General features: G+C 41.3%; 1 protein-coding gene across 1 annotated transcript in view; it reads right to left on the bottom strand.

Annotated features, from left to right (window-relative positions):
* Nucleotides 1-2551: 2551 nt before the first annotated feature.
* The window catches only part of LOC139266092 (uncharacterized), a 133171-nt gene continuing 115169 nt past the window's right edge, over nt 2552-20553 (bottom strand). The window contains exons 11-12 of the mRNA XM_070883942.1: nt 15933-16651; nt 2552-3369 (exon numbers count right to left, since the gene is read on the bottom strand). Of these exons, the coding sequence (XP_070740043.1) occupies nt 3362-3369; nt 15933-16651 (727 nt within the window). The 3' untranslated portion in view covers nt 2552-3361. The remainder of the gene's footprint in view (nt 3370-15932; nt 16652-20553) is intronic.

The following is a 20553-nucleotide window of genomic DNA, read 5'->3' as shown; positions in this document are numbered from 1 at the left end:
TGAAGGTGCGTGAATTTTGTAAGATTGATGTCAGAAATAAAAAACATGTACAGTAACCTTATCCCCATAAAAAGCAGGAAACAAAATAAATCTATTCAGCATATCAAGCTCTCTCCTTCCATTGACCATGGATACAACATACTATTGTGGACTCAAAACTAATCGATTTAATCTGCTGAGAAAAGGTTCTGTATGATGTGCCCCTACTTCCAAAGGCAAATCAAGCAACATTCCAGCTATTGCCTACATTTTTATCATACATTATTCATCCTTGTCCAGTTCTTTCACTAACAACATTCCAGAAAGTAAGCTGTGAGGAGGACAAAGAGTCTGGAAAGGGATATAGACAGGTTAAGTTAATTGACAATAAGGTGGCAGATGAATTATAATGTGGGAAAATATGAGCTTATTCAATTTGGTTCAAAGAATAAAAAAAATAATATTTTTTAAATTGTGAGAAATTATTAAGTGTTGGTGTTCAAAGAGATTTAGGTGATCTCGTACAGGAAACACAAATAGCTAGCATGCAGGTACAGCAAGCAATTAGGAAGGCAAATGACATGTTGGTCTTTACTGCAAGGGGGTTGGAGTACAAGAGTAAGGAAGTCTTACTACAACTGTACAGGGCTTTGGTGAGACCACACCTGGAGTACTGTGCACAGTTTTGGTCTTCTTATCTGAGAAAGGACATACTTGCCTTAGAGGCAGTGGAACAAAGGTTCACCAGATTGAGCCCTAGGATGAGAGGGTTGTCCTGTGATAATTGAGTAGATTGGGCCTCTGAAGTTTTGAAGAATGAGAGGTGGTCTCATTGAAACATATAAGATTCTGAGGGGGATTGACACGGTAGATGCTAAGAGGTTGTTTTCCCTAGCTGGAGAGTCTAGACTAGGGGCATAGTCTCAGGATATGAGGTCAGCCATTTAAGACTGAGATGAGGAGGAATTTCTTTACTCAGAGGGTTGTGAATTTTTGGAATTCTCTACTCCAAAGGGTTATGGATGCAGAATTGTTGAGTATACTCAAGGCTGAGAGATAGATTGTTGGACTCTAAGGGACTCAAGGGATATGGAGATCAGGCAGTAAACTGGAGTTGAAGTTGAAGATCAGCCATGATCTTATTGAATGTCAGAGCAGGCTTGAGGGGTGGTACGGCCTATGCCTGCTCCTAATTCTTATGTTTTTATGTTCGCACCATTCCAGCAGCTCATGATCCACAATGTTTCACACTGAATTCAATTATGTTTGTATTCACTTTCATAGCTATCAATTCTGTTCCTAACCAAATATTTCTCTAACTCTTTGGATGATATATTGTCCTACACAGTGTTTGTGGCTTTTTTCATTAATACTAACACAAAAACTATGAATGCCACTCCCTAACAGTCCATTGGTAACATATGTCTTGCTTTTACAATATCTACTGTATCTAAAAAAATGTTAAGTTCAAAGTGATGCTAATTATCATTTGTGTCCAAAACGTTTCCATGTATTATTTTAATAATTGCAATCCAAAACTAGTGTATTTCTAAATGATTAGATTTTTAACGTGGTCATATGTGAATCTGATAGATCAAATAGCAATGATAGAACTGTTTGTGGGTTATAGGAAAACCATGCAAAATATCCTCTTGGACAGAGTCCAGAAGAAAGAAAGATAACATGGGACTGGATTAATCTCAGAATTAACTGAACAGAGCCCAGGCTCACGTGCATTAAATCTGTCAACATGCCATGCGACAGAGCGGTCGAACACAGACGAAGGTCTATGATCTCCACACGTCGTTAAGAGCAAGGCTCCCCAAACAAAGAAAAACAACGAGTAACCACTAGCCATTCTCCGGTATTTCCGAGTGGCTGGTTAACGAGCGCTGTAAAGCAAAAGATGGAAGTAGATCACCTGGCGGGGAAATGGGGCCCGGTGGTTGGAAAATCTGAAGGCGTCAAGTAAACAAAAATAAATAATGGGGGAATAGGAAACACAATGCAATAAAATTGGCTACAGCGAGCCATTGTGGGATCACTGCCTTTAATAGTAAGGCAACTTTAGGGTAATATATCGTTTTAAATATGTCCATTTTAGTTTCAGAAATAAGGCCTGTTGTTTACTGAAATCAGACACCAAAACGATCGCTTCAGCTGTGTAACTATTGTCTGGTTTCTTCGAAGGAAATTGAACGAATACTGACTCGATTATATTGCAAAGTATAAATGAACAAAGTAGTTGAAAGTAGATGCATACTTCATTTCGAATCAAATTACAATTCTTTCTCGTTAAAAGATCCTAACATTTTATTTCCATTCAATCTCACGCACATTAATTCTGATGGCGTTATTGCTTAAACTTGTGGTTTCTCCCATTCATTCTTCCCATTCATTCAGCAGCAGTAAATTCAAGTCATATAAAACTGTACAGGTGCCACTATAGAAGATACATTAATACAGATGTGAGTTTTGAATGTTGGATATTTAATAACACGCATTAAAAAATAAAACAGCATAAATAACTGGCCAACTAACTTACTGATTAGGAATAATTTAAACCTACTTGAAATCAGTCGTGTAAGGTCATTGACTACTGCGGTTTAAGTTTAATCATGTTCTCTTGTTCAATGCTGCTGGTGCCAGAAGGGACCGTCAACCCCAGGTTTTCTTTTATAGTCATGAGCTCAGAACTGATCCCCAAATCTAAACCTAACCAAACTTGGGACAGAACTGAACTTTACCCTTAAAATTCAGGTCTGTTCCCTTTAACTAAAAATGTCTATTGGAAATGGCAACATCCCATGCCATTTAATTCAGCTTTTGAGATTTCAGGAAATGTTAACTGAATGTATCACAATGAAATGATGAGGTGAGAAGGAATGCGAACATTGCTGTTAGAGTGGAATGTCTTGCAGCACCAGTCGGCAAGGGAGGAGAGGTCTGGAGTGTCCCAAAGATGAAATGATGAATATTGATCCCAGGATCCTGGATAGCATGAAATGGGAAGCTGTGATGGCAACTTTAGTTGTGGTGGAAAATCTTGGACATCAATCCGAGAAAGCTGGAATGTCTGACGAGTGAAGCTTTGAGCATCCGTGTAGAAGAATTTGATGTCAATTAAAACCTGGAGTGTTGATCGATAGGAAGCTTTGGGCATCAATCTGAGAAACCCAGAGTGCCTGATGAGGGAGATTGTAAATGTCAATCAAAGAAACCTGGAGTGGCTCATGGAAGAAGCATTGAGTGTAATTCGAGGACTCAGAAATGTTGGTATGAGGAGCCTGGCGTCGTTGATGGGAAACGCTGAGCTAGCTTCTCGAATCCTGGGCTTTCCAGTAGTGCCTGCAGAATCAATTCTTGGATGCTGGAGGAGTCTTCAGGCACCTGCAATGGCAGGACACTTTTTTCTTTAGAGATTAGTGCTAGATGGGTGGGTGACTGAAGGTTAAGAATCTGTCATGCAGGATTAGTTGCTTTGATGTGCTTTGAGTGTCCGGTTGTGACACGTATACCATAAAACGAATGCATTAAATAAGGTCCTGCAACTGTAACAGAATGGTTAGTGTGATGTCCACAGAGGGAATCGGCCAAGAGGAGTTTCCAAACCTAACAGTGTGCAGAAGCTGAACGTCCATTATTAGATTGACAGTAGTCAATTTAAGGTACCTGGGCAATCTTGTCTGCTGCGGTATTTGCTTCCTGCTGACCAGCTTAGTGACTCCTCCAAACCTGTTCCCCTGATGATACGATCATTGCTAAAACAAAATATTCTCACAAACGTAGATTTTAAAAAAACATAAAGGCTATTAAAATGGTTATTCTGGCCTGAATCTTTTGGAGAGGATTCCCAGTGGTGGGATAATCTCTCCGATAACTGTCGCATAATAGTCTGCGGCGAGGGAATATCAGGCTCGAATTCCTTCGACCAACCTCCTCACTGAGCGAGTTGTGAGCAGACTATTCCAGCCCGGGGAGGAGGGGGCACTTCACATCGGACCAGCCACAGAGTGCATTGATAGTGGCAGGCTGAACTGCACAGCCCAGTATTATCTGCCCCCCCTGACCGTGGCAGAAACCTGCGAGTAGAATGGAACAGTGCAACAGATCTAAGAAAGAAGAAATATAATATTTTTTTAGAAATCGATTGTTAATATTTAATCATGACCAATTCTACAGAACCATATTCGGTTGTTATAACATCGGTGCCATATTTCTAAATTTAGTCTCATTTCATAAAACAACCAGAGGATGAGCTTAACCAGTGATATCTTCAAGAAACAATTGCACCTTATATAGAGAACCATATTCTATAAAATTTTATATTTGTTTTTTTAATTTTTTGAACAGTTAAGGTGGTTAAAGACACATTTGTTACTGCGGTTTTCCCACGAGTTTAGGTAGTTTAAATATTTACACTAAATAACTATTTACGCTCCTCATTTGAAAATAGCGCTGCCATTAATGAGACGTAGTCTCTGCTCACAGTAACTGTAAATTCAATAATACATAAACAGAAACTTAATCGCAGTGACTTTCTATCACTGTTATCTTTCCCACCTCCTGTAATTATTCTCTAAACTCTAACAGCCAAGAATAATCAGTCGGTTATTGACAATAATTTTGTAATTATTTTGTGCTGGTGAGGGTGAGGGAGGAACACTCTCCTAGCACTCCTCGGTCGGGTTAGATTCATAGTAAAGCTTTCTTCACAATCTCCCAACAATGGGCCTCGACCCTCAGCCTAAGAAGAATGTCCTCTTCTGTACCAATATCACGTTTTCTTTTATTTTGTGGCCTCTGAAGAGACACTGCCAGTTTTGTGCCATTTTGTGCCAATTAGTGCCAGATTAGAGGCAGTTTCGTACTGTGGACTCACAGGAAGACATATTGTGATTGTCCAAACTCATTTTACTTTATAGCCAGTGGAGACTTTAATCCAATCATAATGATTGGAATTGAACCTATGATCTATAGGTATAGGGCCAGTTTCTAACCCCATAAACCACCAAATCCACTTGGCACTGGCATTACTAAGGGGTCTTTCATTGACTCAGCTGTCAACGCTGTTTTAAATTAATTGGGCAATGGTGGGTCAATATATTGAAAATCTGTAATCTGTTACATTGGCAGACATCAGGAAACAGGTTGACTGTTATCCCTCCTGGCAGCATAGAGGCAGGAAGAAGAAAATGTTGAAACAATACGGGAGGGGAAAATAATATACAATACTTTACTTGCCTGATGACTGGTTTCTGAACAAAGTAGAAGCACACAGTCACACATGAGTAGGCAAAACCTTCTACTAGAATGAATTGTGAACTTACTGTTTTTATAACATACCACTCTGTTCATATGGTGATATTTTATAATGCTTTTTTATGTCAGATTTATGTTGATCTACTCATTACTTAGAATGAATAGTGAGAATCAATGGTCAGAATTTTGCGGGGGTCAGTGGGCGCGATTGGTAGTGGGTTGGGAGGGAATGTTTTTTTCAGAGCAGGCCGGGACCCCGCTGTGAACCCTCTGCCACACGCCTTTCCAGCAATGTCGGGTCTGTCAGCGCTGAGAATTGGGGGAGCCAATTCAAGTAATTAGTGGCTTGTTTAGAGCCACTTAAGAATGATTTTCAGCTTACCTTTTGCATTTGACAGCTCGCCCAAGGGGTCTGTCAAGCTGAGGCGGGAGTTCAGTGACCATTGAATCAGCTGTTGAGTTAACAACTTCAAATGTAATGTTAAAGCTCCCACCTTACAGAGATATCTTCCCTCAGCCACATGCTGTTTCTCACTGCATTTCCACAACAGGTTCACTATGCTGCAAGTCTTTTCACAAGTCTCCATCAGTCTGACCACATTATCCCTCTCATCACTGAGAGATTCTGTCATCTCTACTTCGCCTGCCATCTATTCCAACAGCATGGGTGCCGTTTATACCCTCTCATTATAGTCCTCAGAATTCTACCACAATCAGCCCCAACACCAGCAGCACCAGGCACACCAGCAGCACCAACAACGCCAACCTTCTCTGCAATTAACTGATGCTGCACAGGACACAGGGCATCAGCAACCGATCACATTGCTGCCCAGGAGGCCAGGGATGGCCTCACCATAGCCAGATTTACTTCACTTGATGCTGTACACCCACATGATGCATCAAGTTGGCACCACCCCACACCAACACCATAAAGCATCCCGACAATGTCCAATCTATTCTTTTCACACTCATGACCATTACAGGGGGTGCCATTAAGTCTCACCATTTACTGCAACTCTCTAAGCCACTTCAAAAGATGTACTAAAATCTGTCCAAGAACACAAAGTGTTGAAAATAAAGGTTTCAATGTTTGACACCACATTAGCAGAAACTTTACATGAAGATTGCATAACACACCCAAGTGCCTACTCTTGTGTGTTGTTAGTTGGTATGACTGCATTAGGATGAGGGTGAGTGTGAGGGGTGGCTAGTGAGATGGGGATGTGATAATATAGATACAGAGGGATGGGTGAAGGTACAAGGTAAGTTTGTGTGAGTAAGGATGTTCAGGAGTAGGATAGGGAAGGCAGAATGATGGGGATGTGATGAGAGGCATAGCAGGATGAGGTTGAGTGTGGTTTTGTATTAATGCTTCGAGATCTACTGAGATCATTGAAACGTTTGTGGCACTGCTACCATGTCCTCCTGACCACATCCCTGCTTATGCCCTTCTCTGCAATGTGCAACCAGGCTGCATTGATCTTCTGGGGAAGTATCATTCATCCATGGAAATGGAAGACCTCCCGGCGTGCTGTGACTCACTCCATAAGCATATGGAGGGAGACATGGCAGAGCCTGGGTGCAGCCCTGTGCCTTTGTGCAGTGCTTGTTAGTGTTTGCAGCACCTCAATGCTCAATGCTGACAGCACAAAATAAATATGGATATGGCTGATGATGCATCATCAAATGACGTCACCAGATCCACTTCTAATTAGCCGGAAACACACTGGGCGGGCTTAACAAGCTCTATCAACGCAAATTAATTTTACAGAGCAGGATGGAGCCAGCAGCAAGGTTGGGACCCGCCAACCATGGACCAGCCTAGGTCAGCAAAATTGTGGCCAAATAATCACATAATCTTATAGCACAGGAGACCATTCAACCCATTGCACCTATGTCAGTTCTCTGAAAGAGCTATCTACTTAGTCCCCTTCCCCTGTCCTTTTCTTATACCCTTTTAATTTTTCTTTGAAATTATTTATTCATTTCCCTTTTGAAAGCGATTGTGGATTCTGGGGCAGAACGTGGAGCAGCCCTGGAGAGATCTGAGGGGGTTTAAACAACGGCAGCACCGGCAGACTTGGGGGGGTGGGGGGGGAGGTAAAAGGAGCATAGAGAGAGAGAGCAAACAAAAAAAATCAAGGAGTGACATTACAGGACAGCAGGTAGGTGATTGGTAAAGAACATAAGAAATAGGAGCAGGAGTAGACCATTTGGCCCCTCGAGCCTGCTCCACCATTCAATAAGATCATGGCTGATCTTCTACCTCAACTCCACTTTCCTGCACTTTCCCCATATCCCTTGATTCCCTTAATATACAAAAATCTATCAATCTCTGTCTTGAATATACTCACTGACTTAGCCTCCACTGGTTGGTGAGTATTGCAGGATTTTTTTCCTCTAAGCTAGGCAGTGGTTTAAACTAAGAGATGGGGGACTATAACTATTACTTTATTAAATTAATAACTTAACTAGATAAACTAATTAATTAATATAACTATAAATAATCATTTGAATAAAAACTTTAATGAATTACATTAATTCAGGTTATCAATAAGGAAATAAATAAAAACAAATTCTAGAGATGGCAGGGCAAGCAATGTTTCGGGACTGTAGTATGTGGGAGTTTGTGGACAGCGAGACTGTCCCAGATTCCCACAACTGCATGAAATGTCTCTGCCTTCAGTCACTCTGGCTCAGAGTCATTGAGCTGGACTGTGAGTTAGAGACACTCCAAAACATAAGGGAGGGGGAGGAATTTCTGGACAGTTTTATCCAGAATACAGTCACACCCCAGAGGAAAGCACAGGTTCAAGAAGAGGAGGATGTGACTGTTTGGGAGCTGGGTAGCGGGGACTTAGGAGAGGTTGAGAAGGAGATTCCTCAGGCACTGTCCTGTCCAACAGGTATGATGTACTCGGTACCTTTGAGGACAAGGAGAAAGACTGCAGGGAGAACAGCCACAATGCAGACCAAGGCACCATGGCTCAGAAGGATGTCCAAGTGTGGGGGGCGGGGGAGATTTTAATAGAAATGTGATAGTGATAGGGGATTCTATAATTGAGGGACAGCATCATCTGCAGCCAAGAATGAGAATCCCGAAGGGTGTATTGCTGACTTTGTGCCAGGGTAAAGGATCCTGCTGAAAGAGTATCAGGAGTTGGGAGCGAAATTAAAAGGCAGGACCTCGAGGGTAAATATTCTCTGCATATTGCCTGAGCCACATGCAAATTGGCATAGAAGTAGGTAGATCAGAAGAACTAACATGTGGCTAAAGGGCTGGTGTCTGAAAGAGGGGTTCCTTTTCATGGGACACTGATACCAGTACTGGGACAGGAAGGAGCTGTACTGATGGGACGGGCTCCACCTGAACCGGGATGGGACCCGCGTCCTAGCGGAAAGGGTAAATAGGGAGGTGGCAAAGGCTTTAAACTAGTAAGATGGGGGAGAGATCTACAAGAAATTAAACCAGTCTAAATATAAACAAAATAGGACAGGAGAGCATAGGAATGAATAAAGAAAGGGAGGACATTGATAGCCAGGAAATAAATAGAATTATAGAACAGGAGTGTAAAACGATTGTTAAAAATAAAGTGAGAGGAACTGCCATTAAAAATAAGTTAAACTGCCTGTATAGCAATGCACACATGTCCGTAATAAAACAGGGGAGCTGGAGGCAATCATGCGTTGTGAGGAACCAGACATAGTAGGGATTACTGAGACATGGCTACAGAAAAATCAGGACTGGGAATTAAACATTGCAGGATATAACATATTGAGAAAAGATAGAGAGGGAAAAAGGGGAGGTGGAGTAGCTGTAATTATTAGGGATAACATAATAGCAATAGAGAAAAGTAGCGCAGATATGAACAATACAGAAATAGAATCCATGTGGATAGAGATAAAAGATAATAAAGGATCAATAACACTAAAAGGGTAGTCTATAGACCATCTAATAGTGGAAGGGAGATGGAGGAAGAAATATACAAACAAATTAGGGAAATGAGTAATTAACATAAAATAAAAATCATAGGGGATTTCAACTCCCCTGATATTAATTGGAGAGAAAAGGTAGGTAAAAAAGATAAGGGAATGGAGTTCCTACAGTGTGTACAGGACTCTTTTCTAACCCCAACAGAAAGCCCAACAAGGGAGGATTCGCTATTGGATCTACTAATGGGGAATGAACCAGAGCAGATAAAAGAAGTAAAAGCTACGGAACATCTAGACAATAGTGACTATAATATAATATGCTTTAAGAGCTCATGTTCCAGTTTTTGGTAAGTTCCTTCAATGATTTTGAATTTTTTTTAATTTTTTTGTGAAATAGTGATTAGCTAAAACCTCCAGCACTGGTTGAAGCATGTTTCAGATCTCACTAATAGCAGATGTCAGTATTTGTATAAATTTTAAAAAGCATTACTTTGAAGCACTTAAACTGGGAAAATAAAATGATGTTTATTATATGGGTAGACTGTCGCTTCCCTTGTAAATAATGAGATAAAAGTTCTGCATTAATGAGGTTTGACAATAATATGCTTCCAATGTTAAAATTCTCTCTTGATATTTACAGTGAAATAAAATGACAGGTAAAGATAAAATCTTGTCAATCACATTAATGTTGTGCATTCAACTCATAAAGTTTGGCAGTTACCTTCAAGAAGCATTCAAAAGACATGAACCCAAGTTCTCTTCAACCTACAGTGCACTCTCAGTCTTAACTACACCTCTCAAATTAGTGAGATGCAAGGATAGTACGCAAATCTAACATTGAACAAGTCATTAAAGAAAGCTCTTAATATGTATACTTACAGCAGGGTTGCAGCATTTTGCAAAAGCAGGCAGCAACAGGATAGAGCCAGATAAGAGAACCACAGATTGAGTTCTGATGCTTTCTTTATAGCTGACAAATATTAATTGAAAAGCTTAATAGCAAATGCATACACCTCATTGATTTAAGTGGGAAAATTGATTTCTGTTTTTTAAAAAAGCAGTTTACATGTTCAGACAACCTATTTTGAAAAGGACCGACTTTGTCCAAAATTGGATGAGCAGGCACCCTTACCCTGAAGGCGAACTCTATTCAAACCCACATGTGCTGGTGGGTTGTGTTTGCTACAGAACTCCCAATCAAACTAGCATTTTGATAAAAAGGTCTTTTATTTTAGCTGTTTCGCTACTCCACTGCTACAAACTTTTTTTGGTTACAAAACAAAATCCAGAATATTAAAAAAAAACAATAGTGCTTTTGACAGCTCCCTCACCTCACCAGAAATAACAGTAAACCGTACTAATTTAAAAATGAGACACTATTTTCACTCAGCTATTCATAACTGTATTTTCTATAATAAATACAAAAACATGTGAAAATCAAACATTGCACTGCAAATATCATCTCCCCTACTAAAGAAAACATTTAAAGCCAGTTTTAGGCCCTAACATGTCAATAACACAGTAGGGTAAGGATGACGGTGCGTTTGTGTACTGAACCCTATATTTTCACTGATACTCATTTTGGGAACTTTATGCTAAAACCAGCCTATCAATTACCACTACAAGGTGTGTATATGTGGCCCAGAGTAAATCTTTTTCCTGTTGCTTTACCCTTGCAGACTCACTCATGCTAGGAGAAGCTCCCAGCCTCTGGCAACGACAAGGTAGCTGAGATTAGGAACTGTTTGTGTAGGAAATCATGAGTGTGAACCTGAAGCATGGCTCTCTGGTGCTCAATCGTGTTGTATCATTGCACTGTCTAATACACTTCTGAATTATCTGAGATAACACTTATGTATTAACCTTAGTTATTGTTACTTAATGTGCTGCAAGGACAATATCTTCATGAAAATAATTGTGAATTTTTTGCTATTTTTCTTTACAAATATAATGTGATGGCTTCATGAATTTTACTGAAACTCATTAGTGTATCACTTGGGTGTTATGTTAGCTGTCAAAAATGATGCCAAGCTCTTCTTTTTCCCCAAATCAAAATGCTTGAAAAAGTTTTTAAATATATATTTGTGGCCATCAAGTTGAGAGATATTGATATTAATAATTGGAACTATTCTCCTTTTGGGTATCTAGTGACAGCATCAAGCATTCCAGGGTCAGATATAGTATAATCAGATGCAAAGTAAAGCTCTCTCATTGCCTCAGCCTCAAAACATACAGTACTAATGTGACATTTGTTCCATTTCTCACACCAATCATCCTGTGACCTCTGCAATTTCTGCAAATTAGGGACAGTTTTTTTTTTGCAGTAGGCCCATTTACTAGGAACTGGATTGGGACTGGCCAAACTCATTTCATATAGGATTACAAAATAGGTTCAGACAAAGAAGACTCTTCAGCCCATTTCATCTCATCATTCCAGAATACCAGTCCTACTGTCTCCCCATTACAGCGTCTACCTCTTTTTTAAATAAATCCTATATCTTGACCTCAACCATCATTTCTGACAAAAACTTTCTGACATTGGTCTTAAACTTATTCTTCACAACCATGAACCTGTGTCCTCTTGCTGTATTTTGAAGAGAACATTTTTACGAATTTGTATTTACAAATATATAAGATTTAAAATTCAGATGCTAAGAATGTATGAGTATCACAGTAACAACCCATAATTTCGATAGGCAATCAAATGTAAACCAGGGAAACAGCTGCTATGTAACAACGTAGGCATATGGCTATACTATATTTTTGGGAAAGAGGTGCAGGCAGGTAGTAGAAATTCTGATGCAGAAGATAGTTATTACTTTCTGTGTATTTACTGCATATTAGTTTGACCCACAGTGTGCAGTGAGCTGGCAGTTTAGGGCTTTGAACTAGGACAAGAGCTTAACTTTCAAATCTCACCAGGACTATCCTCATCACAAGAAAATGCATTTGTTTGATATTGAACGGGGCTGTGGCATTATTGCTGTCCTGACTGTAGTCTGACAGCATGGGACTGATTCATTAGGACTTCCATCAAAGATGTAACTTAGTTCACGTAATGCAGTTACTAATTACCATTAACATTTTTCCTTTTTTTAACTCTTTTTTTCCTTCAAATTCCCATTGGAGATGCAACTTCACAGTGTTCTGGATTCTTCTGTGTTAAAGTAATTTGCAATGAGTTGTTTTGAAAATGTTTATGAAGCTTTATATCTTCTCATTGACAACATAGCATTTTCTATAGCTGACCCACCTTGTTGACCTCTATTAACCAATACCACCGCTCTTGCCCCCCTGTGATCCTACTCTTGTTACCCCCCACCCGATCTGAATCACTCTCCTGACCAGAAGTGCATATCTTTCCAGATTCTAGTCCATCAATATTGGGAAGCATGCAAATAGACCACCTATGTCTTGCTTTCTGTCCCTACACTACTTGAAGGAGCTATAATGGCTCCATGTAAGAATGTGAAAATATTTTTCTTCAATTTTTTCCCTCTTTCTACTTCTTCTGGACTTCCTTGCTGGGATATGGTTCCTCTAATACCTTGTCCCAATTTGACATTACTCATGGATAAGCCTCAATAGTAAGTGGCAGCAAGCTATTCAACTGTGCAGGGTATCACAACAAATCCAGTCCTGTCCTCAATGGACATCTTTACACTTGCACTTCCAGCAGGGTAGTTGGATAGTGATTTTCCCTTAAACTAGGAATGGCCAACTGGAGCACTCCCACCAGCACCCTGGATTAACTCAGTACATATTGAGGGATCAAACCTGGGATTTTCCCAGTCTATATGGCCCAGAGATGATGTCTTTACCTCTTAGTCATCAGGAGGACCCTCCAATGGACCCCTGTTACTAGGATTTGAAGATGGTGATTAGTTTCCCTATTGTATAAACTTTTGTATGTTTACTAAATTGACAATAGACTGTTCAATAAGTATAACCTCAACAGTTAATCTATACTTGTGGCTCCAGCTCTGTTGCTATAGATCTAGTACTTGATCATTCAATAGCTACAGAAATAGTATTTGTATGTATAACCAACTCCAGTTCAACATCGGTAAAATCAATTTGAACAAGGGCTTCTCAGACAACGAGTACTTAAAAGGCAGTGGAGAAGCCCAAGCAGTGTTACATAAATATAAAAACTATTACATTTATTCATCAACCCAGTCAAACATAAAAATCAGCTCTCTCATTCATAAAATCACAGTGTTCCTCCATCTTCCCTGATTCCAGTTCCCCTCTGCTGAGAATAAATAAGCTATAAACAGGAAATGGACAGGGGAAGAGATAAAGTTCACATTTTACAGACTATGTTGTGAAGATTGTTTGGGGATTGGTTTTTAATGGCAAAGGCGATGGTGGCTATATGTATCCACCACAAGTTTCTATTTGATAAAGTGTTTATATTTTCTACCCTCTCTTCTCCCTTCAGGGTGGCTATGCATCACGTAACATATCCCAAGTGAAATATGAGGCACCCAACTCCTAGATTGCCACTTTTGTTTTTGTAAATGGATGTCAAGAGACATGCAAGGAGTACCTCAGGGTGGCTCTGCCACTTAGATTTCCTCCCTCCTTGTTGTGGAGCAAGTGGTGATGGTGGTGGTGGTAGTGGTGGGGGAGGGGGGAGCGGAGGGGGTAGCATCTGGCCTCTGGTCAATGCATCCACCTTAGACAGTATAACTCAGATAGGGAACTCAATGCACAGGATGACATACAAAATCTCTCCCTCTCCCCGGCCACTGTTTGAGGTTGCACATGACCATTCGCAATCTTGCCGTCCTATTTGACCTTGAGATGAGCTTCCGACCACATATCCGCTCCATCACCAAGACTGTCTGCTTCCATCTCCATAACATTGCTTGTCTCTGCCTCTGCCTCAGCTCATCTGATGCTGAAATCTTCATCCATGACTTTGTTACCTCTCAACTTGACTATTCCATTCCTCTCCTGTCTGGCCTCCCATCTTCCTCCCGCCATACATTTGAATTCATTCAAAACTCTGCTGCCTGTATCCTAAATTTCACCAAGTCCTGTTCACCCATCACACCTGAGCTCACTGAACTACATTGGCTCCCAGTCTGGCAACGCCTCAATTTTAAAATGTTCATCTTTGTTTTCAAATCTCTCCATGGCTTTCCCCTCCCTATCTCTGCAACCTCCTCCAGTCCTACAACCCTATGAGATCTCTATGATCCTCTAATTCTGGCCTCTTGTGCATCCCTAATTTTAATCACTCCACCATTGGCAGCCGTGCCTTCAGCTACCTGGGCCCTAAGCTCTGGAATTCCCTCCCTGAGCCGCTCCACCTCGCTACCTCTATCTCCTTGCTTAAAACACTTCTTAAAACCTATCTCTTTAACCAGCAACTTATTTCCATTTATAACCATCTTATTTTTAGCAGAGCAAAGAGATGTTACAGGGATATAGCATTAAGTATAATTAAAGATAAACACTCATGTGTGACACAAAAATGCTCATGCTCAGTGTTTTCCTGTTCAGTCATTTTTAGCAGCTGTGGGACGTGTATTTACATTATAGCTTTAGCATCACTGACAAATAGTTTCCGATTTGCAGAGATGCAAAAGTTGCAGAATAAATCCCGACTCTGAAGCGAAGTGGTTCAAAAAATGCTCAGGGCGTCTCTTGTATCTCCTGGACATTGTTGAATCTACCTACAGTTAACGTTAATCATTAGACAATGTCCACACTGGCTTCCACGCTCTCGAAACGTTTAAACATTTAGAGGTAGGATTTCCATAGGATCTTCTAGTGTAACTTTGGCGGAAACTCTGGAGAAACGGCGTAAGTGTCTGGCTGCTCTGTTGCTCCAGGGTTAACGCCGATTTTCCGCTGAAGTCATGTCGAGCAATCGGGAGAAGCCTCGCAGAAATTACAGGCGTTCAATTTTAACTGCTGGGAGAGGAGCTCTGCGCATGTATGCACCCACCCGTGCACAGAGCTCTCTCCAGCTCAGGAGCTCCAGATGGGCTTGAGACCAGTAGCTGAAGTATAAAGACAATTTAATCAGAGATATCTTGAGCGCACTGGTGAGGTTGCAAGAGAACAGCGATGTGACTAAGGTGACACAAGAATGTACAGCAGTGACTGTCCACTGCCATCTGTTTTGTTACATGAATTATAAAGAATAAGGCTTTGAGGTATGAGATTCCCCGCACAGATTCAAAACCAAACAAGCCAAGCAATGAAATCTTGTACATTTTTATGTGATTTCAGAAAAGATTGGTAATAGATTAATGCAAAATTTGCAAATTAGCGATATAATTGTAAAATTCAAGGAAGGAATGATGCACTGCAGACTCATTCTAAGACGGGTGCTAGGAACCAAACACTTGACATCTTGTAGTGAGATGTTTCTCTAGTGAATGCCCAGCAGCATACGATAAAATGTAGTATGACTATTGGGAGCCAAGGTCCAATTGCTTTATAACAGGGATGGCATTGTAACTTACGGATGGGAAGGGTGCATTCAAAAAATATTAAAGAGATTTTAATAAACCACAAAAGGTTCAGGAACAGGTAGTGGGGCGTAAGCCAATAAAAATGGTTCCTTTAAACACGATGCTTACCAAGGGAGCATACGTTTTAAATTCAAGCGGTTCTACAAGCGTCTTTACTAGAGGTACTTTTCCGAACAGCGTTCGTTTTATTGTTTTTCAGAAATGCAGCATTATGATCTGACAGCAACTCATTTATTTCATGCGCTCTGAATTGTGGAAACTTACGCCCGTAAAATGCACTTTTACTGGATCTGGTTTCTTTTGTCTGACACTGTCTCACACAAGCCTTGATGATCAAGTAGCCCACCTCTGCTATGTTCAGCAGCACGCAGACGCCAGAGACCACCAGCATGAAGATGGTGAAGATAGTCTTCTCGGTGGGTCTGGAGACAAAGCAATCCACTGTGTTGGGGCAAGGGAAGGCATCACACTTGACCAAGCGAATCATCCTGAAGCCGGGGTAGATCACGTAGAAGATGTACAAGAAGGCAACTTCGAAAATCACCCTGAAGATGATGCTGATCACGTAGGTCCACCAGAGAGACCCAGTGATGTGCATTCTGCGCTTGGTCACCTTCTCAATGTCCATTTCTCCAACTTCTCCGGTGAGCTGCTTGATCCGGAAAATCTTCTTTTCCACATGATGCTTGTGGGCAACGTGCATGGCCACCAGAAGGGCGGGAGTGGACACCAGGATCAGCTGGAGGGACCAAAGCCTGATGTGGGAGATGGGAAAAAACTGATCGTAGCAGACACTGTTACAACCTGGCTGTTGCGTGTTGCAGGTGAACATAGTCTTCTCATCGCCCCAGACGCTTTCTGCAGCCACAACCAGCACCATGATCCTGAAGATGAACAGAACAGACAGCCATATCCGTCCGATCCCGGTCGAGTGCTTGTTCACCCCTATTAGAACAGTGTAGAAGACTGGCCAGTTCATCTCCCTTCAGTTCTGGAAAGGAAAATAATAAATTAAGTTGCCAATTCCTCCGTGTCAGCATCAACCCAACGCCTTTTGTAATTGGTGATCATATGGTCTGTAGCGTTCTACATATTATATTTGCATACAACGATTCCTTTTATTGCACTAACAAAACAGTATTCAGTTCCGACTCCTTCCTCTCCACCTACACTAGATAAAGGAATCTGTGTAGTCACAGAGGCAGCATGTGCCTATTATCCATTGTTTTAGTTAGCCCACGTTATCCCCTTTCTGCTATACATGAATATACTTTGAGTAAAAGGACCCTACAAATGAAACCATTTTGTCCTATTATTTTATGCAATCATTCAGATTTTAAATGCACTAATTATATTCTTTATTTATGGAAATTTCTACAGATTAGCAAAAAAGAACTGACATGTGAACAAGTCTTCAGCTTTAGTAATCAAATTTATAAAATATACATTTATACCCTTGTTATTAAAATACTGTTGACTATTTTATAATCTTATTCAATTACTAGGCACATGGTCCAAAATACTTCAGGTCAAGTACAATTTTTGCATTTATGGATTAAAATAAAAAATGGTAAATCTGTTCCTCCAATGGCTCAGTGAGTTTATCCAGTGATTTTGCTGAACAATGCAAAGTAGGAAAGTTTCAAGTTGGCTTTCAGGTCTATGCTGAGTTTGCTATTCTCACAGATATAATAGGGCACCACATTTGATCTCAATGTCCCTTTGGTTAGAAAAAGCGAAATTGACCAGGGCTGTCATTGCTCGTCGCTATTCAACAACAACAAGTTTCTTTATATAGCACCTTTAACATAGCAAAATATTTCAAGGCACTTCGCAGGAATGTTATCAAACAAAATTTGACATCAAGCCACATCAGGAGATATTTGGAAAAGTGACCAAAAGTTTGATCAAAGAGGTAGCTTTTAAGGAGTGTCTTAAAGTAGGAGAGGTAGAGAGGCTTAGAGAGGGAATTCCACAGCCTAGGGCCCAGGCAGCCGACGGCATGGCCACCAATAGTAAAGAAAGATTTGGATTTATATAGCGTCTTTCACGACCACTGGATGTCTCAAAGCACTTTACAGCCAATGAAGTATTTTTGGAGTGTAGTCACTGTTGTAATGTAGGAAACGCGGCAGTCAATTTGAACACAGCAAGCTCCCATAAACAGTAATGTGATAATGACCAGATAATCTGTTTCCTGAGGGATAAATATTGGCCAGGACACCGGGGATAACTCCCCCGCTCTTCTTTAAAATAGTGTCATGGGATCTTTTACGTCCACTTGAGAGAGCAGACAGGGCCTCGGTTTAACGTCTTATCTGAAAGACAGCACCTTCGACAATAGAGTGTCAGCCTGAACTTTTGTGCTGAAGTCCCTGGAGTGAGACTTGAACCCACAACTTTCTGACTCAGATGTGAGAGTGCTACCCACTGAGCCACAGCTGACACTTAAAGTGATTACAATCAGGGAGGTGGAAGAGGCCAGAATTGGAGGAGTGCAGAGATCTTGGAGGGTTGTAGGGCTGGAGAAGGTCACAGAGATATGGAGGGATGAGACAATGGAAGGATTTGAAAACAAGGATGAGAATTTTAAAATCAAGGTATTGTCAGACCGTGAGCCAATGTAGTTCAGCAAACACAGGGGTGATGGGTGAGCAGGACTTGGTGCGAGTTAGGATACAAGCAGCAGAGTTTTGGATGTGATCAAGTTTATGGAAGATGGAAGATGAGAGGCTCATCAGAAGAGCATTGAAATAGTCAAGTCTGGAGGTAACAAAGACATGAATGAGGGTTTCAGCAGCAGATGAGCTGAGGCACACAAGGGTGATGTTAAAGAAGTGGAAATAGACGGTCTAGGCGATGGAGTAGGTACGTGGTCGGAAGCTCATCTCAGAGTCCAATAGGATGCCAAGGTTGTGAGCTGTCTGGTATAGCCTCAGACAGTGACCAGGGAGAGGGATGGAGTTGGTGGCTAGGAACTGGAGTTTGTGGCAGGGACTGAAGACATTGACCTTGGTCTTCCCAAAATGTAGTTGGAGGAAATATCTGCTCATCCAAGACTGGATGTCGGACAAGCAGCATGACAAATCAGTGACAGTGGAGCTGCTGAGAGAGGTGTTGGTGAGGTAGAGCTGGGTATCATCAGTGTACATTTTGAACCTGACATTGTGTTTTCAGATGATGTTGCCGAGGGGCAGCATGTAGATGAGAAATATGAGGGAGCCAAGGATTGATCCTTGGGGGATTCCAGATGTAATGGTGTGGGAGTGGGAACTGAAGCCATTGCAGGCGATTCTCTGCCTACAACTGAATAAAGAAAAATAGAATCAGGCCAGGGCAGTACCACCCAGCAGGATGATGGAGGAGAGGCATTGGTGGAGGATGATGTGGTCAACCGTGTCAAAGGCAGCAGACAGTTCGAGAAAGATGAGGAATGATAGTTTATCATGGTCACAGTCACATAGGATGTAATTTATGACTTTTATAAGGGCGTTTTAGTGTTATGGCAGGGGAATAAGCCTGATTGGAGGGATTTAGACATGGAGTTCCGGGAAAGATGGGCACAGATTTGGATGGCTACAACATGTTCAAGGACTTTGAAGAGGAAAGGGAGGTTGGAGATGGGGCAGTAGTTTGCAAGGGCAGAGGTGTCAAGGGTGGGTTTTTTGAGGAGGGGAATGATGATGGCAGATTCGAAGGGGTGGGGGACATTACCTGAGGAAAGGGAACCAATAACAATATCAGCTAACATGGAAAATTGTGTGACCAGCAGTTTGGTGGAAATATGGTGGAGGGAACAGGAGGTGGGTCTCGTGGACAAGATGAGCTTAGAGAGGGCATCAGGTGAGATAGGCGAGAAACTAGATAAAGATGCAAGTTCAGGGCTAAGGCAGCGGGGAACCTTAGGGGAAGATTGGTTTGGTGGGCTAGGGGAAGGGAGGGAAGCAGCAGAGGCAGTTGAATGGATGATCTCAATCTTAGTGACAACAAAGTCCATGAGCTCTTGTTGTTGGAGGTGAGAATGGAGGAGGCAGGGGAGAGGGGTTTAAGAAGTTGGTTTGTAGTGGAGAGAGAAGCCGAGGGTTAACATTGCATTCCAGGATGATCTTGCAATAATGAGTAGTTTTGGCAGACGAGAGCAGGACCCAATAGTGCTTCATGTGATCCAATTAGATCTGGCAGTGTCTCTTGGACTTAAGTGAGAGATGAGAGCCGTGCCGGGTAAATTACCAGGGTGAGAGAGAATAATGGTTTTAATGGGGACCAAGGCATCAAAGGTGGTGGTGAGAGTGGGATTGAGCAGATCGACGACTACAGAAATGTCCTGGTGAAAGGAGGGGCAAAGGCTAGACAGTTGAGAATTTGAATGTGCCATTATTAATGAAACAGTAGCAGGATACATGGATGAACTTTAACAATTGTACATCCCTGTCTGGTGTAAAAATAAATTGGGGAAGGTGGCTCAACCGTGGCTAACAAAGGAAATTAAGGATAGTGTTAATCCAAGGAAGAGGCATATAAATGGGCCAGAAAAAGCAGCAAACCTGAGGACTGGGAGAAATTTAGAATTCAGCAGAGGCAGACAAAGGGTTTAATTAAGAGGGGGAAAATAGATTACGAGAGGAAGCTTACCAGGAACATAAAAACTGACTGAAAAAGCTAATATAGATAAGTGAAGAGAAAAAAATTGGTGAAAACAAACGTAGGTCCCTTGCAGTCAGATTCAGGTGAATTTATAATGGGGAACAAAGAAATGGCAGACCAGTTGAACAAATACTTTGGTTCTGTCTTCATGAAGGAAGACACAAATAACCTTCCGAAAGTACCAGGGGACCGAGGGTCTAGTGAGAAAGAGGAACTGAAGGATATCCTTATTAGGTGGGAA

Source organism: Pristiophorus japonicus, chromosome 6 (genome assembly GCF_044704955.1).
Source record: "Pristiophorus japonicus isolate sPriJap1 chromosome 6, sPriJap1.hap1, whole genome shotgun sequence".
In the NCBI taxonomy this organism is placed as follows: Eukaryota; Metazoa; Chordata; class Chondrichthyes; family Pristiophoridae; genus Pristiophorus; species Pristiophorus japonicus.
The sequence above is the reverse complement of the archived record's forward strand: the minus strand, read 5'-3'. Positions and strand labels throughout refer to the sequence as shown.